The 20236-nt window shown below is 37.9% G+C and overlaps 1 protein-coding gene and 1 long non-coding RNA gene across 3 annotated transcripts; one reads left to right on the top strand and one right to left on the bottom strand.

Annotated features, from left to right (window-relative positions):
* Positions 1–6347: 6347 nt before the first annotated feature.
* Positions 6348–8635, top strand: LOC109093587. 2 transcript variants are annotated; one of them, XR_006158196.1, is made up of 5 exons: positions 6348–6636; positions 7261–7320; positions 7415–7592; positions 7758–7866; positions 7985–8635. It is a non-coding gene; the product is annotated as an uncharacterized LOC109093587 (long non-coding RNA). The 2 variants fall into 2 exon arrangements; XR_006158195.1 differs by having other exon boundaries at positions 7758–8635.
* Positions 8636–15013: 6378 nt separating this feature from the next.
* Positions 15014–19593, bottom strand: zmynd19 (zinc finger, MYND-type containing 19). Its single transcript, XM_019082020.2, has 6 exons — positions 19183–19593; positions 17607–17666; positions 17267–17373; positions 16610–16750; positions 16295–16475; positions 15014–15797 (listed from the first exon to the last, which is right to left on the bottom strand). Exons 1-6 carry the CDS (start codon positions 19231–19233, stop codon positions 15654–15656), a joined length of 684 nt encoding a protein of 227 aa, XP_018937565.1. The 5' UTR covers positions 19234–19593; the 3' UTR covers positions 15014–15653.
* Positions 19594–20236: the final 643 nt, after the last annotated feature.

Below are 20236 nucleotides of genomic sequence, written 5' to 3'. Positions count from 1 at the left end.
TATATGACCAGCACCTGTATGTAGCTCGGCGACACTCCACAATGACATTTTGGACACTGCTCTACCCGGAATACTAAATCAGAATACGTGCTGCTTTTAAGTTTATTATTTATTGTATTTGCGCTGCCACTTTTATTTTTCTTTCTTGTAGCTCTGCAACATTCTACAAAGACATTTTGGACACTACTCTACCCCAATATGCTATATCAGTACCTCAGGACTACTTAAAAACTCTTAACCGTGTCTATTGTATCTGTTACTGCCACTTTTTAGTATTTACTGCTCTGTCTGCGTTTATTGTTTTGCACATGTCACTTAAGTCACTCAATATCGCAGTGCCATCCACGTACGTCTATATCTGTATATGTTAAATTTTCGATTTGATTTTTTTATGTATGGTCCTGTTATTGTCACTGTATGTCTGAGCCTCGTCACAAGCATTTCAATGCCCAGTTTTCCCCAGTGTTAATTATGCAAATGATAAATAAATGCCTCTTGACCTCTTGACCTTTATGTATTGGTGCATCCGAAGCTGCTAAGTAGCACCACAGACTGTCTAGGAGCTCACTGAAGCCGGGATCCAGGTCTGGGAGGAGATCCCAGGACACCATCTGCCATCTCATCAGCAGCATACCTATACATTGTCAGGAGTGTATACAGGCACGTGGGGGCTATACATACTACTGACATTTTGAGTTGTTTTGATAAAATTCATGAAAGTTAATTAAACCTGATATTTACATTTTTACTTTTTTTTTTTCAGATTGATTTTGAATCCAGTCCTCAATAGGGTGATGATTTTGGTTTCCATTGACCATTGTCGCATCACTGTTTTCTCAATGAGTTATGCAATTTATATAAGTAAAGATTTATAACTTGAGTATTTCATTCATCGAGATCCAGTGTATGATTTAGGTGTTCCCTTTCTGAGCAGTGTATATTTCCTAACAGTAAACTGAAAATTTTTGTGAATAATAAAAATAATAACCATTTTTGTTTTGTCACTGTATGTATGAGCATCTAATCCAAGAAACAAAATGCCCGTTTATGTCTAGGAAAATCCTTAGCAAAAGCATTGTAAGTAAATGCAATAAATAAATGGGGTATTGCCTCTATGAATCCACTACACTTTATGTATTAACCTGCATCCGAAGCTGCTAAGTAGCACCACAGACTGTTGTACTCACTGAATGGGATCCAGGTCAAGAAGATGAGGCATTAAACGGACACCATCTGCCATCTCATCGTAGCAATTTGTCACTCCATACACGGTCCACAGGAATATAGGGCAACGTGGGGGCTATACATACTACTGACATTTGTGTTTGTGTTTGGGGAAAAAAAAAAAAACATTTCACATTTTTACTGTTGTTTTTTTTCAATTGATTTTGAATCCGTCATAATAGGGTGATGATTTTGGTTTCATATGATAATTCACTCGGGAATACAATCAATTCTCGTGATCCAGATGCTCAAATGATTTATATAAGTCATCTATAACTTGTAGTATTTTCATTCATCGAGATCCAGTGTGAAAAAGTGATTTAGGTGTTCCCTTCCCTTTCGGCGGCCAGCATTGTATATTTCCCAAATAATAGTTTATTTCTTTGGAAAATATAATATAGAATGTAACTTTGATATTTTTGTGAATAATAAAAATAATAAACATACAATAATAAAAACAAATAATAGTTTATTTCTTTGGAAAATATAATATAGAATGTGGTAAAATTCAATAATATAATATAACATTTACATTTATTAATTTACTATATGCACACACTTCTATACAAAACAATTTAACCTGTTCATTATCTTATATTCCATTACAGTGTACCAAGCAATTATCCTGGCAAGAAGATGAACAAAATTAAACTGTATTGTAATTATAATACTTTGTATTAAACAAGAGAGAGTGAGTCTGTAATACCTGTATGAGTGGTATTTTATTAATGTTGCTATTGACAAAAGTTGTTTTGGGGAAAAAAAAAAACACCTAAGAATGTCACGACTGACCAATCAGAATTAAGTATCTAATTAATATAATAATATCATATAATTTCACCTGTTATATTCTAATCTGCAATGTTTATCATATTTCATCTGTAACTTTGTAATATTATACAAAAAGTGTGATGAAATATTTAATTTTGTGTTTTTAGTTTACATTACATAATAGCCGTGACAAGACAAAGAATTGTCCAGTTTATTCCAACAATGGAATAAAATATAATTTCCATTACAAAAGAATCTGTGAATTGAGATGTGTTGTAAATTATGTTTGTTCACTGGCTAAACCGACCGAAATCAGTTCATTCTCAGCACATAGAGACTCTTTCACCTAGATATCACACTATAGAGAGTGTGTCTGTTTCCCGAACTAGAAAAAAAAAAAGAAAAAAAAAAAAAAAAAGGAAACCATCCAAACCAATTTAAGAGTAACAATTTAACTGATGTTCAACAAATAAAATACAGATGTAATACAGATAAACAAATAATAAAGCTTGGCTTATTGAATATCAGGTCCCTTTCTAAGAAAGCACTTTTTGTAAATAATATGATCACTGATCATAAACTAGATGTGCTCTGTTTGACAGAAACCTGGCTAAAATCTGATGATTACATTATTTTAAATGAGTCTACCCCCCAAGATTACCGTTATAAACATGAGCCACGTCCAAGGTAAAGGTGGAGGTGTTGCTTCAATTTATAACAATGGTCAACAATGTATTTCTCAGAGGGCGGGCTATGAGAATAACTTGTTTGAAGTAATGGTGCTTCATATAACATTATCCAGAAAAACACGTTAATGATAAATCCCCTGTGATGTTTGTTCTGGCTACTGTAAACAGGCCACCAGGGCACAATACAGACTTTATTAAAGAATTTGCTGATTTTATATCCGAGTTAGTGCTGACTGCAGATAAAGTTTTAATTGTTGGTGATTTTAATATCCATATTGATAAGGAAAAATATGCATTGGGATCAGCATTCATAGACATTCTAAACTCTACTGGGGTTAGACAACATGTCTCAGGACCTACTTATTGTCGAAATCATACTATAGATTTAATACTGTCACGTGGAATTGATGTTGATGGTGTTGAAATTATGCAACCAAGCGATGATATCTCAGATCATTATTTAGTCTTGTGCAAACTTCACATAGCTAGAACTGTAAATTCTACTCCTTGTTACAAGTATGGTAGAACCGCACTTCTACCACAAAAGACTGCTTTGTAAGTAATCTTCCTTATTTATCCCAAATCCTTAGCATATCCAAAACCTCAGAACAACTTGATGATGTAACAGAAACGATGGACTATCTCTTTTCTAGCATTTTAGATACAGTTGCTCCAAATGCTTAAAGGGGTCATGATGCGATTTCAATTTTTCCTTTCTCTTTGGAGTGTTACAAGCTCTTGGTGCATAAAGAAGATCTGTGAAGTTGCAAAGACTAAAGTCTCAAATCCAAATATAAAATCAAAATAAAATCAACCAGTCAACCACACCCCCCTAAAATGGCTCGTTCTAACACACCCCCAAATCTCTACGTCAGTATGTGGGAAGATTTGCATAATGCTGCCCAGATGTTCACGCAAAGAAAGAAGGCATACCTTTTATTTTCGTAGTAGTATTGTTGTTGCCGCCGCCATGTCGTATAAACACTATGTGTTTGGTTGTGAAAGCGAAACTACTTTGTTTGGCCTTCCAAAAGAGGGCAATATCGGAGTCCAGCCTGGGGTCGTAGAAGCCTCCGGCCTTCGCTCACTCAAGGCTGCGGTGTGTGATGCTGTTTCGTTGTGAAAACGAAACTACTTTGTTTGGCCTTCCAAAAGAGGACACAACCAGAAATCATGTTTATATCATGTTTATAATGGGTTTTAGTGTTTATGTCTCATTGCTCCAGCTGGACAGGGCATCACAATATGAAAGTGAAAAAAAAAGGGGCATATGTTAAGGGGCGTAACATTTCCGTCACACGCTTGAGGTATTCGGCCAATCACAACACACTTGATAGCTGGCCAATCACAGCACACCTTGCTTTTCAGACTGATGAGCCTTGGTATAATGAGCACACTCGCACCCTAAAGAGACCAGCCCGGAAAATGGAGCGCAGCTGGAGAAAAACAAAACTAGAGGTATTTCGTATTGCTTGGAGGCAAAGTAACCTATCCTAGAGAAAAGTATTAAAAACTGCTAGATCTGATTACTTTTCATCTCTTTTAGAAGAAAACAAACATAACCCCAGGTATTTATTCAATACAGTGGCTAAATTAACGAAAAATTAAGCATCAACAAGTGTTGACATTTCCCAACATCACAGCACTAATGACTTTATGAACTACTTTACTTCCAAAAGCGATACTATTAGAGATGAAATTGTAACCATGCAGCCATCAGCTACAGTATCGCATCAGACTATAGATCCCATGCACTATAGATCCCATGAGGAACAGTTCCACTCATTCTCTACTATAGGAGAGGAAGAATTGTATAAACTTGTTAAATCATCTAAACCAACAACATGTATGTTAGACCCTATTCCAAGCTCCTAAAAGAGGTGCTTCCAGAAGTCATAGGTCCTCTTCTGACTATTATTAATTCATCATTGTTATTAGTATATGTCCCCAAAACCTTCAAACTGGCTGTTATTAAAAAATCCTCATCAAAAAAACACAACTTGACCCCAAAGAACTAGTTAATTATAGACCGATCTCGAATCTCCCTTTTCTGTCCAAGATACTAGAAAAGGTAGAATCCTCACAATTATATTCCTTTTTAGAGAAAAATAGTATCTGTGAGGATTTCCAGTCAGGATTTAGACCGTATCATAGTACTGAGACTGCTCTCCTTAGAGTTACAAATGACCTGCTCTTATCATCTGATCGTGGTTGTATCTCTCTATTAGTGCTACTGTATCTTAGTGCTGCGTTCGGCACTATTGACCACACCCTTCTTTTGCATAGAATAGAACACTTTGTTGGGATTAATGGAAGTGCATTAGCATGGTTTAAATCGTACTTACCTGTATATGACCGCCATCAATTCGTAGCAGTGAATGAAGAGGTAACATATCGATCACAAGTGCAGTATGGAGTACCTCAAGGCTCAGTACTAGGGCCGTTACTCTTCACGCTTTACATGTTACCCTTGGAAATATCATCAGGAAACACGGTGTTAGCTTTCACTGTTATGCTGATGATACTCAGCTCTATATTTCCTCGGGGCCTGGCAAAACATACCAATTTGAAAAACTAATGGAATGCATAGATGATATAAAAAACTGGATGACGAGTAATTTCTTACTGCTAAAGTCTGAAAAAAACAGAGGTGTTAATTATAGGACCTAAAAGCTCTGCATGTAATAACCTAGAACGCTGTCTAAGACTTGATAGCTTCTCTGTCAATTCTTCGTCATCAGTTAGGAACCTAGGTGCTATTTGATAGCAAACTTTCCTTAGAAAGCCACATTTCTAGCATTTGTAAAACTGCATTTTTCCATCTCAAAAAAATATATCTAAATTACGGCCTATGCTCTCAATGTCAAATGCAGAAATGTTAGTCCATGCGTTTATGACCTCAAGGTTAGATTATTGTAATGCTTTATTGGGTGGTTGTTCTGCACGCTTAGTAAACAAACTCCAGTTAGTCCAAAATGCAGCAGCTAGAGTTCTTACTAGAACCAGGAAGTATGACCATATTAGCCCGATCCTGTCAACACTGCACTGGCTCCCTTTCAAACATTGTATAGATTTTAAAATCTTGCTTATCACTTATAAAGCCCTGAATGGTTTAGCATCTCAGTATTTTAACAAGCTCTTGTTACATTATGGTTCTCCATGTCCGCTGCATTCTCAAAACTCTGGCAATTTGATAATACCTAGAATATCAAAGTCAACTGCGCGCAGCAGATCCTTTTCCTGTTTAGCGCCTAAACTCTGGAATAACCTACCTAACATTGTTCGGGAGGCAGACACACTCTTGGCAGTTTAAATCTAGATTAAAGATCTATCTCTTTAACCTGGCTTACACATAACACACTGATATGCTTCTGATATCCAGATCCGTTAAAAGGATTTTTAGGCTGCATTAATTAGGTAAACCGGAACCGGGAACACTTCCCATAACACCTGATGTACTTGCTACATCATTAGAAGAATGGCATCTACGCTAATATTAGTCTGTTTCTCTCTTATTCCGAGGTCACCGAAGCCACCAGATCCAGTCTGTATCCAAGTCAGAGGGTCACTGCAGTCACCCGGATCCAGTACGTATCCAGACCAGATGGTGGATCAGCACCTAGAAAGACCTCTACAGCCCTGAAAGACAGCGGAGACCGGAGGGGTATTGCACAAAAGTAGAATTAAGAAAGCCAGGATAACAGAAAAGGCGCGGCTTGACCTAGTTCAATCAGCACATCCTGGCTTAGTCTGTTGCACATATGCTAAGCCAGGATGAGAGCGTGCAGCTTTGTCAAGCCAAGTGTAGATAGTTGGGATAAGTGCACATTCACGGCATTCTGAAACAGACCACGGGATCGATCACAGAATCAATGATGCAAAAATGGATAAAACCCGTACGGCATACTTCTCGCCAACTGAGCAACAGCTTCTAATGGAAACATATGAAGAGGTAAAACATATAATATGTAAAAAGGGAAATACAGCTTCTTTAATAAAACAAAGACAAAGTTTTATTTCAGATTATAAATTAGATAAAATCAATTAGATGGAAAAAAAACCCTAAATAAAAATAGATAAAAGAGATAGATGCGATAGATTAAATAGACAGATAAAATGAGCAAAATAGATCAAATACTGTAGATGCGCATAGTGTATAAGTGTTTGCAATTAATCATATATGTGCTTGCATAAGTAACATGCATGTCCACTGGTCACATTTAAGGCAAATTTTCCAACTGTTAATTTAGGGAAATGACAAATAACTCCTTGAATTGTAATTATGATGGCTTCAGTGGAGCACTGGTTATTTGGACTAGGCCTACTTATGCATTCAGTTGGTCCGCTATTGTCTGCCAGGCTTACCCACTTATCCACTATGCGTATCCACAGTATTTGATCTATTTTGTTCATTTTATATGTCTATTTAATCTATCTCATGTCTCTTTTATCTATTTTTATTTAGGTTTTTAGTTTTCTATCTAATTGATTTAATCTAATCTGATAATTTGATCTGTTTTTATCTATCTAATCGTTTATTTATTTTATCTCTCTTATCTATTTATCCTTCTTAAAGAACAAGCGTGTCTGGCCAAAAAAGGACCTGGCAGCAAGTACAAGAACATTTTGCAGGCTGGTAAGTGACTTGATGTGTGAAAAAAAAAAAAAAAAAAAGACAAATTAGGTGAATAGTGTCTGCTGCCATATTTTATTGTCTGTGTTGATTTTAGCATTGAAAAAAAAGGCTCATATATCTGGCACGGGGGGGTGGTCCTCCAACCCAAGACTTGACCACAGCAGAGGAGCTGGCCCTGGAGTTGAATAAAGGGAAGCCAGTGATGGAAGGGACACAGTGAGGGACAGCCACTGACTCTGGCCCAGCAAGAGAGACTGGCCTCTTCATACAAGGTACATTACTGGCATACTACTGCACATGGAAAACAATCAAGTATTTAGATTTTGCTATGTGGACTGTCTGACTTTGCCTTACCTTGCAGTGTCTGGTAACACACTTACACTTCTGGAGCCACCAGACTATGACCCGCTGGTGACTTCTCTTTATTAAAATCATAGGCTTGGCACGTCCTGTCAAAACTATCAACACAAGTTCTATTGAATATGGCAGAGGGAAGGCACATCTGCCGATGATGAGATCGTGTCACTGGACTCCAGAAGGCTTGGGGTGTCATGTCAATTTTGTGTAAAGAAGATATTTTGAAGATTGCTGGTAATCAAACAGTTGGTGGCTCCTACTGACTTCCATAGTATTTTTTTTCCCCCTCTTTTATGTTCAACATAAGAAAGCAACTCATACAGGTTTGGATAGAACTTCAAAAGAAGAATCAGATGATCCAGAACATATAAAGGTATTTTGTTGTTTACTAAAAATATTTATAAGGTTGTTGCCATCCTCAAGAGTAGAACCATTTTCAAAATATATTTTATTCCTTTATTCAAGTTGAAAGAGACTAACAAATGGAACATTTATTTAGAATAAGCCTATATATACACTACATATTGACCTCGTCATGGACTTAAATGAAACCACATTTCCAGCTTCATCAGCCATTTCTTATAATCTCAACAAATGCAATAATATATGCATTCATCAAAACTCTAACAGCAATATGAACAGTCTTCATAACAACACTAAAATAGGGATACTTAGATGAATGACAGTATATGTCGTATTTTAATGCATGATAATTACAATGATGCAACATTTGCAGAAGACCATGGAGTGACTGTAAAACATTAATTTCTAGAAGGATTGACAGCAGAACTAACAGATAAATCACTAAGATTAATCTTAGCCTGGTTGTTAGCCTGCTCCGGAGCAGGCTAGCTGCAAAGTGTAAATCTCCATAGTAACTTAATGTAGATTAATTTAGCCTCCCTTCATGCAACCGAGTCAGGGCTAAATTCAGCCAGGATAACTGGAAAATCCCAGCTTAATCCCTTATCTTGCTTTTGTGCAATACCCCCCAGGACAACTAGAGCCCCAGAGACAGATCCCCTGTAAAGACCTTGTCTCAGATGACCACTGGGACAAGACCACAGGAAACAGATGATTCTTCTGCACAATCTGACTTTGCTGCAGCCTGGAATTGAACTGCTGGTTTTGTCTGGTCAGAGGAGAACTGGCCCCCCGACTGACCCTGGTTTCTCCCAAGGTTTTTTCTCCATTCCGTCACCGATGGAGTTTTGGTTCCTTGCTGCTGTCGCCTCTGGCTTGCTTATTTGGGGACACTTCATTTACAGCAATATCATTGACTTGATTGCAAATTATTGCACAGATACTATTTAAACTGAACTGAGCTGCATGATGACATCACTGAATTCAATGATGAACTGCCTTTAATCTGTCATTTTGCATTATTGACACACTGTTTTCCTAATTAATGTTGTACAGTTGCTTTGACACAATCTTTTTCGTTTAAAGCGCTATATAAATAAAGGTGACTTGACTTGTAAAAATCGACTTGTTTCAAAAATAATGTTCTTTTTAGCAGCATCATATGACCCCTTTAAGGAAGATTAAGGAAAACAGTCTGACACCTTTGTATAATGAGCACACCCGCACCTTAGAGGTATTTTGTTTTGCTTGGCGGGAAAGTAAACTATCCTACAGAAAAGCTTTAAAAACTGCTAGATCTGTTTACTTTTTGTCTCTTTTTAAAGAAAACAAACATAACCCCAGGTATTTATTCAATACAGTGACTAAATTAACAAAAAATAAATCATCAACAGGTGTTGACATTTCCCAACTGCACAGCAGTAATGACATTATGAATTACTTTACTTCCAAGATCGATACTATTAGAGATAAAATTGTAACCATGCAGCCGTCAGCTATAGTATCGCATGAGATAGTGTGCTATAGATCGCCTGAGGAACATTTCCACTCGTTCTCTACTATAGGATAGGAAGAATTGTATAAACTTGTTAAATCATCTAAACCAACATGTATGTTAGACCCTATTCCATCTAAGCTCCTAAAAGAGGTACTTCCAGAAGTCATAGATCCCCTTCTGACTATTATTAATTCGTCACTGTCATTAGGATATGTACCCAAAACCTTCAAACTGGCTGTTATTAAGCCTCTCATCAAAAAAACACAACTTGACCCCAAAGAACTAGTTAATTACATATCAATCTCGAATCTCCCTTTTCTGTCCAAGATACTAGAAAAGGAAGTATCCTCACAATTATATTCCTTCTTAGAGAAAAATAGTATCTGTGAGAATTTCCAGTCAGGATTTAGACCGTATTATAGTACAGAGACTGCTCTAATTAGAGCTAAAATTTCCTGCTCTTATCATCTGATCGTGGTTGTATCTCTCTATCAGTGCCATTGGATTCTTTTGAATAGACTAGAAAACTTTGTTGGCATTAATGGAAGTGCATTAGCATGGTTCAAATCGTACCGCCATCAATTTGTAGCAGTGAATGAAGAGGTATCATATCGATCAAAAGTGCAGTATGGAGTACCTCAAGGCTCAGTACTAGGGCCATTATTCTTCACGCTTTACATGTTACCCTTGGGAGATATCTGGAAACACGGTGTTAGCTTTCACTGTTATGCTGATGATACTCAGCTCTATTTTTCTTCGCTGCGCGGCGAAACATACCAATTTGAAAAACTAGCAGAATGCATAGTCGATATAAAAAAACTGGATGACGAGTAATTTCTTACTGCTAAATTCTGAAAAAAGAGAGGTGTTAATTATAGGACCTAAAAACTCTGCATGTAATAACCTAGAACGGCTGTCTAAGACTTGATGGCTGCTCTGTCAATTCTTCGTCATCAGTTAGGAACCTAGGTGTGCTATTTGATAGCAATCTTTCCTTAGAATGGCACATTTCTAGCATTTGTAAAACTGCATTTTTCCACCTCAAAAATATATCTAAATTACGACCTCTCAATGTTCTCAATGTCAAATGCAGAAATGTTAATCCATGCGTTTATGACCTCAAGGTTAGATTATTGTAATGCTTTATTGGGTGGTTGTTCTGCACGCTTAATAAACAAACTCCAGCTGGTCCAAAACGCAACAGAGTTCTGACTAGAACCAGGAAGTATGACCCTATTAGCCCGGTTCTGTCAACACCGCACTGGCTTCCTATTAAACATCATATAGGTTTTAAAATCTTGCTTATTACTTCTTGTTACATTATAGCTCTTGTTACGTTATAGTCCTCCACGTCTGCTGCATTCTAAAAACTCTGGCAATTGGATAATACCTAGAATATCAATATCAACTGCGTGCGGCAGATCGTTTTCCTATTTAGCGCCCAAACTCTGTAATAACCCTATCCAACATTGTTCGGGAGGCAGACACCCTCTGTCAGTTTAAATCTAGATTAAATACCCATCTCTTTAACCTGGCTTACACATAACACACTAGCACATTTCTAATATTCAAATCTGTTAAAGGATTTTTAGGCTGCATTAGTTAGGTCAACCGGAACCGGGAACACTTCCCATAACACCTGATGTACTTGCTACATCGTTAGAAGAATGGCATTTACGCTAATATTAGTCTGTTTCTCTCTTATTCCGAGGTCACTGTAGCCACCAGATACAGTGCGTATCCAGCCCAAATGGTGGATCAGCACCTAGAGAGGATTACCACAGCCCCGAAAGTCAGTGGACTCCAGGACAACTAGATGAGCACCAGATTCCCAGTAAAGACCTTGTCTCAGATGGCCACCGGGACAAGACCACAGGAACCAGTTGAGTCCTCTGCACAATCTGACTTTGCTGCTGCCTGGAATTGAACTGCTGGTTTCATCTGGCCAGAGGAGATCTGGGCCCCAGACTGAGCCTGGTTTCTCCCAAGGTTTTTTCTCCATTCTGTCACCGATGGTTTTGGTTCCTTGCCGCTGTCGCCTCTGGCTTGCTTAGTTGGGGACACTTCATTTCCAGCGATATTGTCTTGATTGACTTGATTGCACAGATACTATATAAACTGAACTGAGCTGGATGATGACATCACTGAATTTAATGATGAACTGCCTTTAACTGAAAAATGAGTGTTTGCTATTGTCATTTTGCATTATTGACTAACTATTTTCCTAATTAATGCTGTACAGTTGCTTAGACACAATCTGTATTGTTAAAAGCCCTATATAAATTAAGGTGACTTGACTTAGGGGTGACTAAGTTAATTTCACAAATGTGTGTATGTGTGATTCAGAGAAACCAGAAAAAATTAGCATACACCTCTCTTCCAGATGTGAAATCTATAAATTGCAAATGATCATGAAATTAAAACCCCTAATTAATGTCATTAGCATATAAAGTGCACCAGTCAACATCCAAATCCTTTACTTGAGAATGGCAAGTGGCAAGACTCAAGAAGTGGCCACAAGGAAAAGTGTGTACTCCTGCTTAGAACCTGACGTGGCGCTGAGCACTTTTTTCATGTCAAAGACCATTTTAATAAATCTCAACACTGATTTTAGCATACAAATGTTTCATAAATGAGACCCCTGGTTACGATATACAGAGAGGCCATCTTCACCTCAGAAGGCATGAACCGATCCGCTCTGCTGGTCTGAGTTCAACCTGAGGACACTGTCTTTCGGCACAGGGAACGACACTCAGTACGCTTTGACCTCTCAGAAGTCTGCTAATGTAAGAGGTCAAAGAAAACCATTGAGCAAGACGACTCTCATAAATCAAACTTTATAACCCAAACACAATTGCTGTTGCTGAGTTGACCATTTCTAAGGACTTGAGCTGTATTTTCAAGGGTTTACATTTTGTCAAGCACTTTATCCTATTTTAAAGTAAAATTACCAATGCTGAAACAATCTGAGATAAAATATTTAAAATGGCAAACACAATAAGGTATACTAGGTATTTTTGTGTTTATGGTTTGTGGACTGATAAGAAAGCATTCTCAAAAGTTTCAAAATACTAAGCATTTCTGTAGTGGTAAAATATTTTTTACAGTATATACTTTTAATGGAATTATGTTTTGTTCTTAACAGAAGACCACTCTCATGTTTGTATGTATGTGATGAAACTACAAAACCACCCATCTGTGTGAAGGAACATTGGAATCATTCTTTGACCTCCACGAGCATTTGATTTATAATATTAGTGATATCAGTGATGTGGTGCAGGGGGAGTTCACATTTACACCAACCGTGACTGTACGGATTAACTGCATTTGGCCAGTAGTGTCAATATTCTGTAATGTTAATACACACCATTTCAGTTTTGAGAGGTGTAATTTATAGAGCCAAGCTATTTTTTAACCTGTCTAATGATTAAGATTGCAGCACTGACCATGAGGCAGTTGACTTCAGCAGCTTTCGTAGAGCATCTATGCAGTTCTGTGTTGCAGTGTTGAAGAACCTTTTTAACAAATTCACCTTTGTCCTTCCTGCGCAATGTTAACAAGAATTTGCAATGCAGAGGACCAATGTCTGGACATAGAAGGCACGTCAAGGCAAAACACTCTAGTACACACACACACAAAAAAACACTTACTAAGGAAAGAAAAGTAACTGTTATTCTCAGATTGCCTTAGAAATGTAGGCTACTGTGGCTGTATTATGACACAATGATGGCATCATGTTATATTAACCTTATATTACCAAATACATTATACGCTAATGCCTTAAAAATGTACTGTGGCAGTGATGGCATATAATAATATTGTGGTTATTTGATATATACCACAGCATTAAATGATTACCATAATTATTAACATTACACTAAAGAATATCATGGAAATCAGTAAGCATAACTATAATGGTACTGAAATTCATGTACCCTTTATACTTAAATAGCACTTCCAAATATACCATGATGTCCATGTTACAGTACCATGACAAAAACAGCATGTTCAACAAATTTTGTGATTTGCAGAAAATGATTTTTCTTTTTAAGAATAATTTCCCCACGCATGCCGTTGTCTTTTGACAAAAAATTGCTATAATTCCAACAATTTCACTCAACTAATAGAATAAAAACTCTGCTACTGATCGTTAGATTTAAAGAGAATTTGAGACATCTTGAAAACATTTGCCTGAAGATACAACGAATGAATTATGCTGATAAATTTCAAATGATAAAGCAATAAATAAATTAATCAAAATGAAGACACATACGTGGGTGGTTCATGTAGTCAAAAGTCAGTTGAACATGTTCAAAGTGAATGTGATGAACAAAACGTGTGAACTCAAAGTACTGACATACATCTAAAAATTTCTGACACACCAGCTGGTCAAAAACCATTGAAAAAAAAAAAACTACAACTAACTTCGCCATTTCAGGTGCCCACTTTTAACATGAAAAATATGGCCATTTTGAATAAGTATTTTCCTGTCTGCATTTCATACAATCCATGTAAACATCCTTATACATTTCAGGGCCACTGTATGTGCTTTTAAAGCTTGATTTTGATTTAGCATTTTAAATGACACGCATTATAACAAAATTATTCAAATTCCAAAGTCTTTGCACATCCTAATAACCATATGGTCCACATTTTTGGTTCAGCGAAAAGAAAAACCAAGGAACAACTGTTTTAGCCTCAAAAGACAACATTACATGGGCAAAACAGACACTATGTAACGAAATTAACCTTTACACATTTGTGAATTTATTTCATTAACTTTATTCTTATATATTACAGTGATGAGATGGTCAGTTATCACAAACTTTGTCCATTCACATATTTATGCATTTAATGTTTGTATGAGAATAGCTTAGAAAAAATAAAAAGAACAGACACCCCCGACTTACCCTAAACTCCCATTTCTCAGAAAAGAACAAGGATCAAAGTAAGGATATTCAGTGCACAGTGTTCAACTCCAACCAGATAAATAAATTATTCAGAATACGAACACAGACAAACATCACATGTATGCGTCTATTATACATGCTTATTTGTGAGTGCACGTCACAGTTTGGTAGAGTTGCCCTTGACATAAGAGGAAGACACACTTGGAACTTGTGTGCACAAATTTTTGTATCAAGAAGAGAGAAAAAAAATTCATAACTTAAACTCACTTTGACAAAGCTTTTAGGACAAACAAGACTAAACATTGAATGACTGGGACCCAAATGACAATTTTAGACATCCAAATACACGTTGACAATACGAATCAAAGTCAACTTTCCATGTGGGTTTTCAAGTTTTTCCCAGGACATCCCTCTAAACTGAGTGCTTGTTACGGTTTCATCGCTTGTTACGATGAAATTAAACATGGCATGAGTGGGAAGGGTAAATTGGATTGTAATGCTTTTTTCGAAAATAAGTAGACCCTGCCCCCCAAAGGCATATTCCCCAACACCGCAACCCCCCCCCCCCCCCCCCCAAAAAAATCCCATAAAACAAGAAAAAAGGGAAAAAAATAACCACTTTATCCATGTCATTCAGTCAGTAATGGCATTGCACACACAATACTGGTGGTGTGGTTTTGCACAGCTATTGGCTTTATACTTAATGAAGGTATGGCAGGTGAGTGACTATGTGCTAGGTTATGTGCACAAGAAGTCCAACTGGGAGAAGAGGAAGAGGAAGGGTAGTACAGTGAAGAGGTCCGTATTCCATCTCATCAGTTGTACAGCAGTTTTGTCCCTCGGCGGTTAACACTTCATGACAGAAGGGCGGATGGAACAAGTGAGCGCATGACTGTCAATACTCATATGCAGTCCACAGAGAAAGAGTTATGACGGCATGGTGTTTTTCTTCATTTAACACACATCCATAGCAGCAGGTGGAGCCTTTAAGACCTCCCTCTGAATAACAAAAAACTCCATTTCCCATAATCCCCATAGGCAAGTTGTGGAGATATGAAAGTTCTGGGAAGTATGTCCCCCCACCCCCAATAGGCCCATCCAACCCACCAAAATTGTCCCCTGTCTTACCAGCCAGTTTTTGCATTTCAATTCAGTCTCATGCCACACCCCGTGACCATCGTTCTTCAAACTGGGGTTGAGGGGGATCATCGCTCTGGCTCAGACTCCAGAGCCAGAACCCGTTTACGCTCACGGCACTGCTTCTTATGGGCCGGCCAATCTCTCTGTTGGCACTGTGAGCCGCAGTAGCGTGCCACTTGGCATCGGCCGCAAATGTTGAACTCCCTCAACTGGAAAGGTACAAAGACAGAGACACTAGTAAAATTGTCACTACTCAAATAAATGAGATAAACACAATAAACATGTTAAAGTGACAACTGTTTGAAAAACATAATATCAATATTAGCTAATTAAGAGTGTAATTTCTCTGAACATAGGGTATAATTCTGTGCAACAAAAAGATATACATATCCATATACACCAGCATATTTGACTGTTGACATGCTTCTTGTGCTATTTTGCACACTAAAAACATTTCATTTTTAATAAAAGTCTTATGTGAGGGTTATGTGGCTGCGTTCACTTCGATTCTTTCATGTCCAATCCAGCATTTTTAAACTCTGTGAACAACCTGCAAACGCACCAGCTCAATTATAAAGGACTGATGTTCTTACAACCCACTGACTATGTAAATTTACACCTCATCTGAACATTACCAGTGTTAAAAAAAAAAAAAATTTAATTCAACAAAAGACCACAGAATGACTTTTCTCAACACCATACTGACCCTCCTCTCAATCAGCGAGCAGGGTGGGTAGTGACACTCGTAGTAGGTGCAGGAGCACTCCTCCTCTTCCACCAGCTCTCCATTAGCATTGTAGTAGCGTGTGCGACTCAACTCCAGATACTGCTCTTCCACTGGGTCTGCTGGAACCTGCTGGATGGCCAGCCAGTATAGCGACTGCTCTCTAGAGAGAACATTATACAGGGATAATTTAGAAAACACCTCACAACACAAGTGGAGTACAAAAAAAAATCACTATTTTTGTTTGTTTCTTTCATGTGTATGTCATAAAATCTAAATGTATGGATTTTTAATTACCTTTGTTTGCTTGACAGTTCTTCTGGTTTGGGACTCCATCCCACAGGAACGAGACGCAAGTTGTCTAGACGGTTGTCTACTGTGACTGAGTTTATGTGAACTACTTGGAAACTTGGAGCAATTCCACCTCTGTGTTTTTCCCTGTGAACAAACACACTAAAATGTGACTACTTAAAACATACATGTCAACTTATTTACAGCCTCTTCAAGGTTTAAACTAGGGCTGTGAGAATGCTCAAACAGTGGAGGGTAAACATTCCTTTTTTGATGCTACTTTTTGAAGGTGCAAAAACATTGCAGGTCTGTATGGGTGAGAATTTTCATTACAATATGATCTAACATGGATTCTCTTAGCCAGCAATATGATATTAACAGATACCTCAATATACGCCATGATGACATGATTAGTATTAAATAGATTTTGGGGCCTGGAAAATGTGTCACATGTTGCAATATAGGTTTATAATGCATTACATTGTTACATCGCATCATTAGTCATTACATATTGATGTATCGTTACACCTCCAGTGAGAAGGTGGCTTTATAATAAAAGTTAATTAAGACTTCCACTAGTGGCCCGAATTGTGATCCGAATATCTGAAGACCGTGAAGTGCAAAAGCAGTGGGAACTGCAATAGGCTCTAACAGTACACTCACCAGAGTAACTCATGCAGTGGTCGACCAGCCCATCTACCCTTGCCGATGTCAAAGGCATAAGCAAAGATTTTCGCCCCATTCCCATCTGCATCAACTTCCATGCGCGCCTGAAAATAAAGGCAGGCATTCAATTTCACAGGACTTTATAATAGTATTCAAAGCAATTGACCATAACAAAAATATTAATTTTGGTAGTTGTTAAAGTAAAAACTTTATAATTTACGAGGAAAAACCGGAAAAGGTCATAACACAGATGGTTATTGGTTCAATCCACCCCCCCAACCCCCCAACAAAACACACTCAACTTAAAAAACAAAACATCTAGAAAATGAGTTCTCACCTCAAAGGCATAATTTTCCACCAATGGTATGTCTTGTTCATCAATCAAAGTGTACTTTGTCTAAAGAAACAAAATGGTGTTATAATATATAACATATAATCCTTTTTCTTCCTCACTAAAGACTTAAGTTATACATGCTTTTTTAGGGTCTCCATACTTTTTGGCAAATTTTCTATTAGTTTTATTGGTTTCTATTATTAAAAGTTTGTGTAAATATGTGTATATTATATATATATATATATATATATATATATATATATATATATATATATATATATATAAAATCAAAACAGACTTGTAACATAGAATGAACTTCATGTTTAAGTTGTTGATGCTGTTTGCGCATATTCGTTTTAACTATGAATTAAAACACCGAATGGTTGAACTATGTTGGAAGCGACGGAACTTGCGACCACAGTTAAACGAGGATGATTTTTGGAAAAGCACCCCATACAGGTTTAGCAAACCAGGTCAGCCGGTTCACTGAAGAACAATCCGTTTACGAATCAGACATCGTTACTCGTATGATTACTCAATACCGCGCTTTCTGGTAATTTGGAAAGTTAATTGTTGGTATTTTATAACTGCTTTTTAATCTGTATGTAAAGTATATCGGTATCAAATGCCATGACAGATTCCAGAATTTAATGAGCATAAAAACAGATGAAGAGTGGCTAAGCAACCTTTAACTATTATCAACAGGAGAAACACGTGTGCAAAGTCAGCGGACCAGACATAACCTATGACCGTCGATTAACATGAGCTCTAACATAAAACGGGCATTAGACTGGATAGCACGCATCTCGTTTGTGCCTCCTTTCATGCGACTTCTCACATGCTTCTATTGTTTAACCCTATGGACATCTATTTACCGGCTGCCCTCTAGTGTCATGGCATGAGCGGCCTGGCATCCATGCTGGCATCCCAGAAACAGCTTGGATTTGTTCAGGTTGACGCAAAGAAACCGATCAAAATAGTGAAGTTTAATAAACTGACAGCATTTTGCAGAAGGTTTGGCGATGCATTACAAGGCGATTGAGATTAAGTGACTATATAAATGTTTGACAGATGAACCATGTAAGGATAGTGCTAATGCTCATCCTAGCCGACATGCCGGTTGTCATGCTGCGGACGGTTCCTGGTTGAGGCATTTTCAGAGCTCTCTGAGCCATATTGGATGATATTGTCATTACTAATATGGATCAAGAAAACGCAACAGTCCTGTGCTTAAAACCTTCTAAAAGTGTAAACGGAAAAATAAAACTTTTACAGTCCCTGGTTAACTAGCGAACTCTCGCTAGTTCTATAGCCACGCTAGCGGCACAACCACAGCAAAAGTAGGCGGCTCAAAAAGGACTAAACCTCCTCGGCTGATGAGCTGAGCAGTTTCATTATAAAATCCACCCGTTTCGACGACAACTACATACCTATTGTACATATATCACTCTTTGACCAAAGTCGATAACACCACAATAGACAAATCTGCCACTTAATTGTTAAACACAAGCATTTAGCTCACGGATCTCGGATCCCCTCCCCTTCACGTCGCACATGGCAGCCCTAGGATTCAGCTCACCTTCCCGGCCACACGGCCAAGTCGAACAATCCCAAGCTTGAAATCCGACATTAGAGGGGATGTCAGGTCTGGGATGAAACGTGAGAGCAGGTACGACGGTATTAGTTTGGAAACCGGACCGGGCAAACCAACCCTGCGTACAATTTTTAGTGTAATAGGGTCAGTCGTTGCCCGCGTCTTTCCCACCCGCTTCCAAACCTCCGTGGTGCACCGCTGAGAGGCGTTGGAAAAACCTGCCAGCTTTTGGGGGAGGGACTAACAAAACTTAGAACGTAAACCAATCGTAAAAGACCACTGACAGCGACGTGTCCAATCAGAGCTGTGCATCGTCAATACATTTGCGTTGGTTGTTTAATTCTTATGCTGACGTATCATGGATAAACACAGGCTGCATCCAAAAACTTAGGCAGCTGAATTGCTATTGCTGCCTCGCTGCCGTATGAGGCAATGACTTTGTAGGCAGCGTTTTCGCACGAAGGCACCTCATGAAACTGATTTCGGACAGGCTTCTGAGGCAGCGTAACGGTTTAATGATCTACAACAAAATACTACGAGTTTTGGTGATAACTAAAAGAATATTAAATTACTGCAATAATATTTCTCGGTAGAAATAACATAAAAGTGCAAAAAGTTAGAAATATACATTTACACACAAACTGACCACCAAAAGCAACTTTCTTCTTCTTCTTCTTCTTCTGCTATTAATGGCAGTTGGCAGACCAACTTGAATGGAGCATTCCCGCCACCTACTGGATAGGGGTGTGGAGCGCATAATGGTTGGGAAGTTGGAAAACAGTAACACAAATGACAATGTGGGAGGGGAGAGAGAGGGAGAAAAAAAAACTTTATTTTAATACAACGGTATCTTAAATTCTATTAATCAGTCTTGTTTATTTTAGGAAAATAATTAATTCATTTTTTTGTGCCATTTCATAACAGAAGTTATTTATTCCCATAGATAATGCAACCAGGCGGCAAGGAAGTCGACCGGAAGTTGAAGTCGGCCGCGTGCCGCCATCTTGTAGCAGAACTTCACTTGCGTTAGCATCCCATT

The sequence above is a fragment of the Cyprinus carpio genome, chromosome A5 (assembly GCF_018340385.1).
Source record: "Cyprinus carpio isolate SPL01 chromosome A5, ASM1834038v1, whole genome shotgun sequence".
NCBI classification, from domain to species: Eukaryota; Metazoa; Chordata; class Actinopteri; order Cypriniformes; family Cyprinidae; genus Cyprinus; species Cyprinus carpio.
The sequence above is the reverse complement of the archived record's forward strand: the minus strand, read 5'-3'. Positions and strand labels throughout refer to the sequence as shown.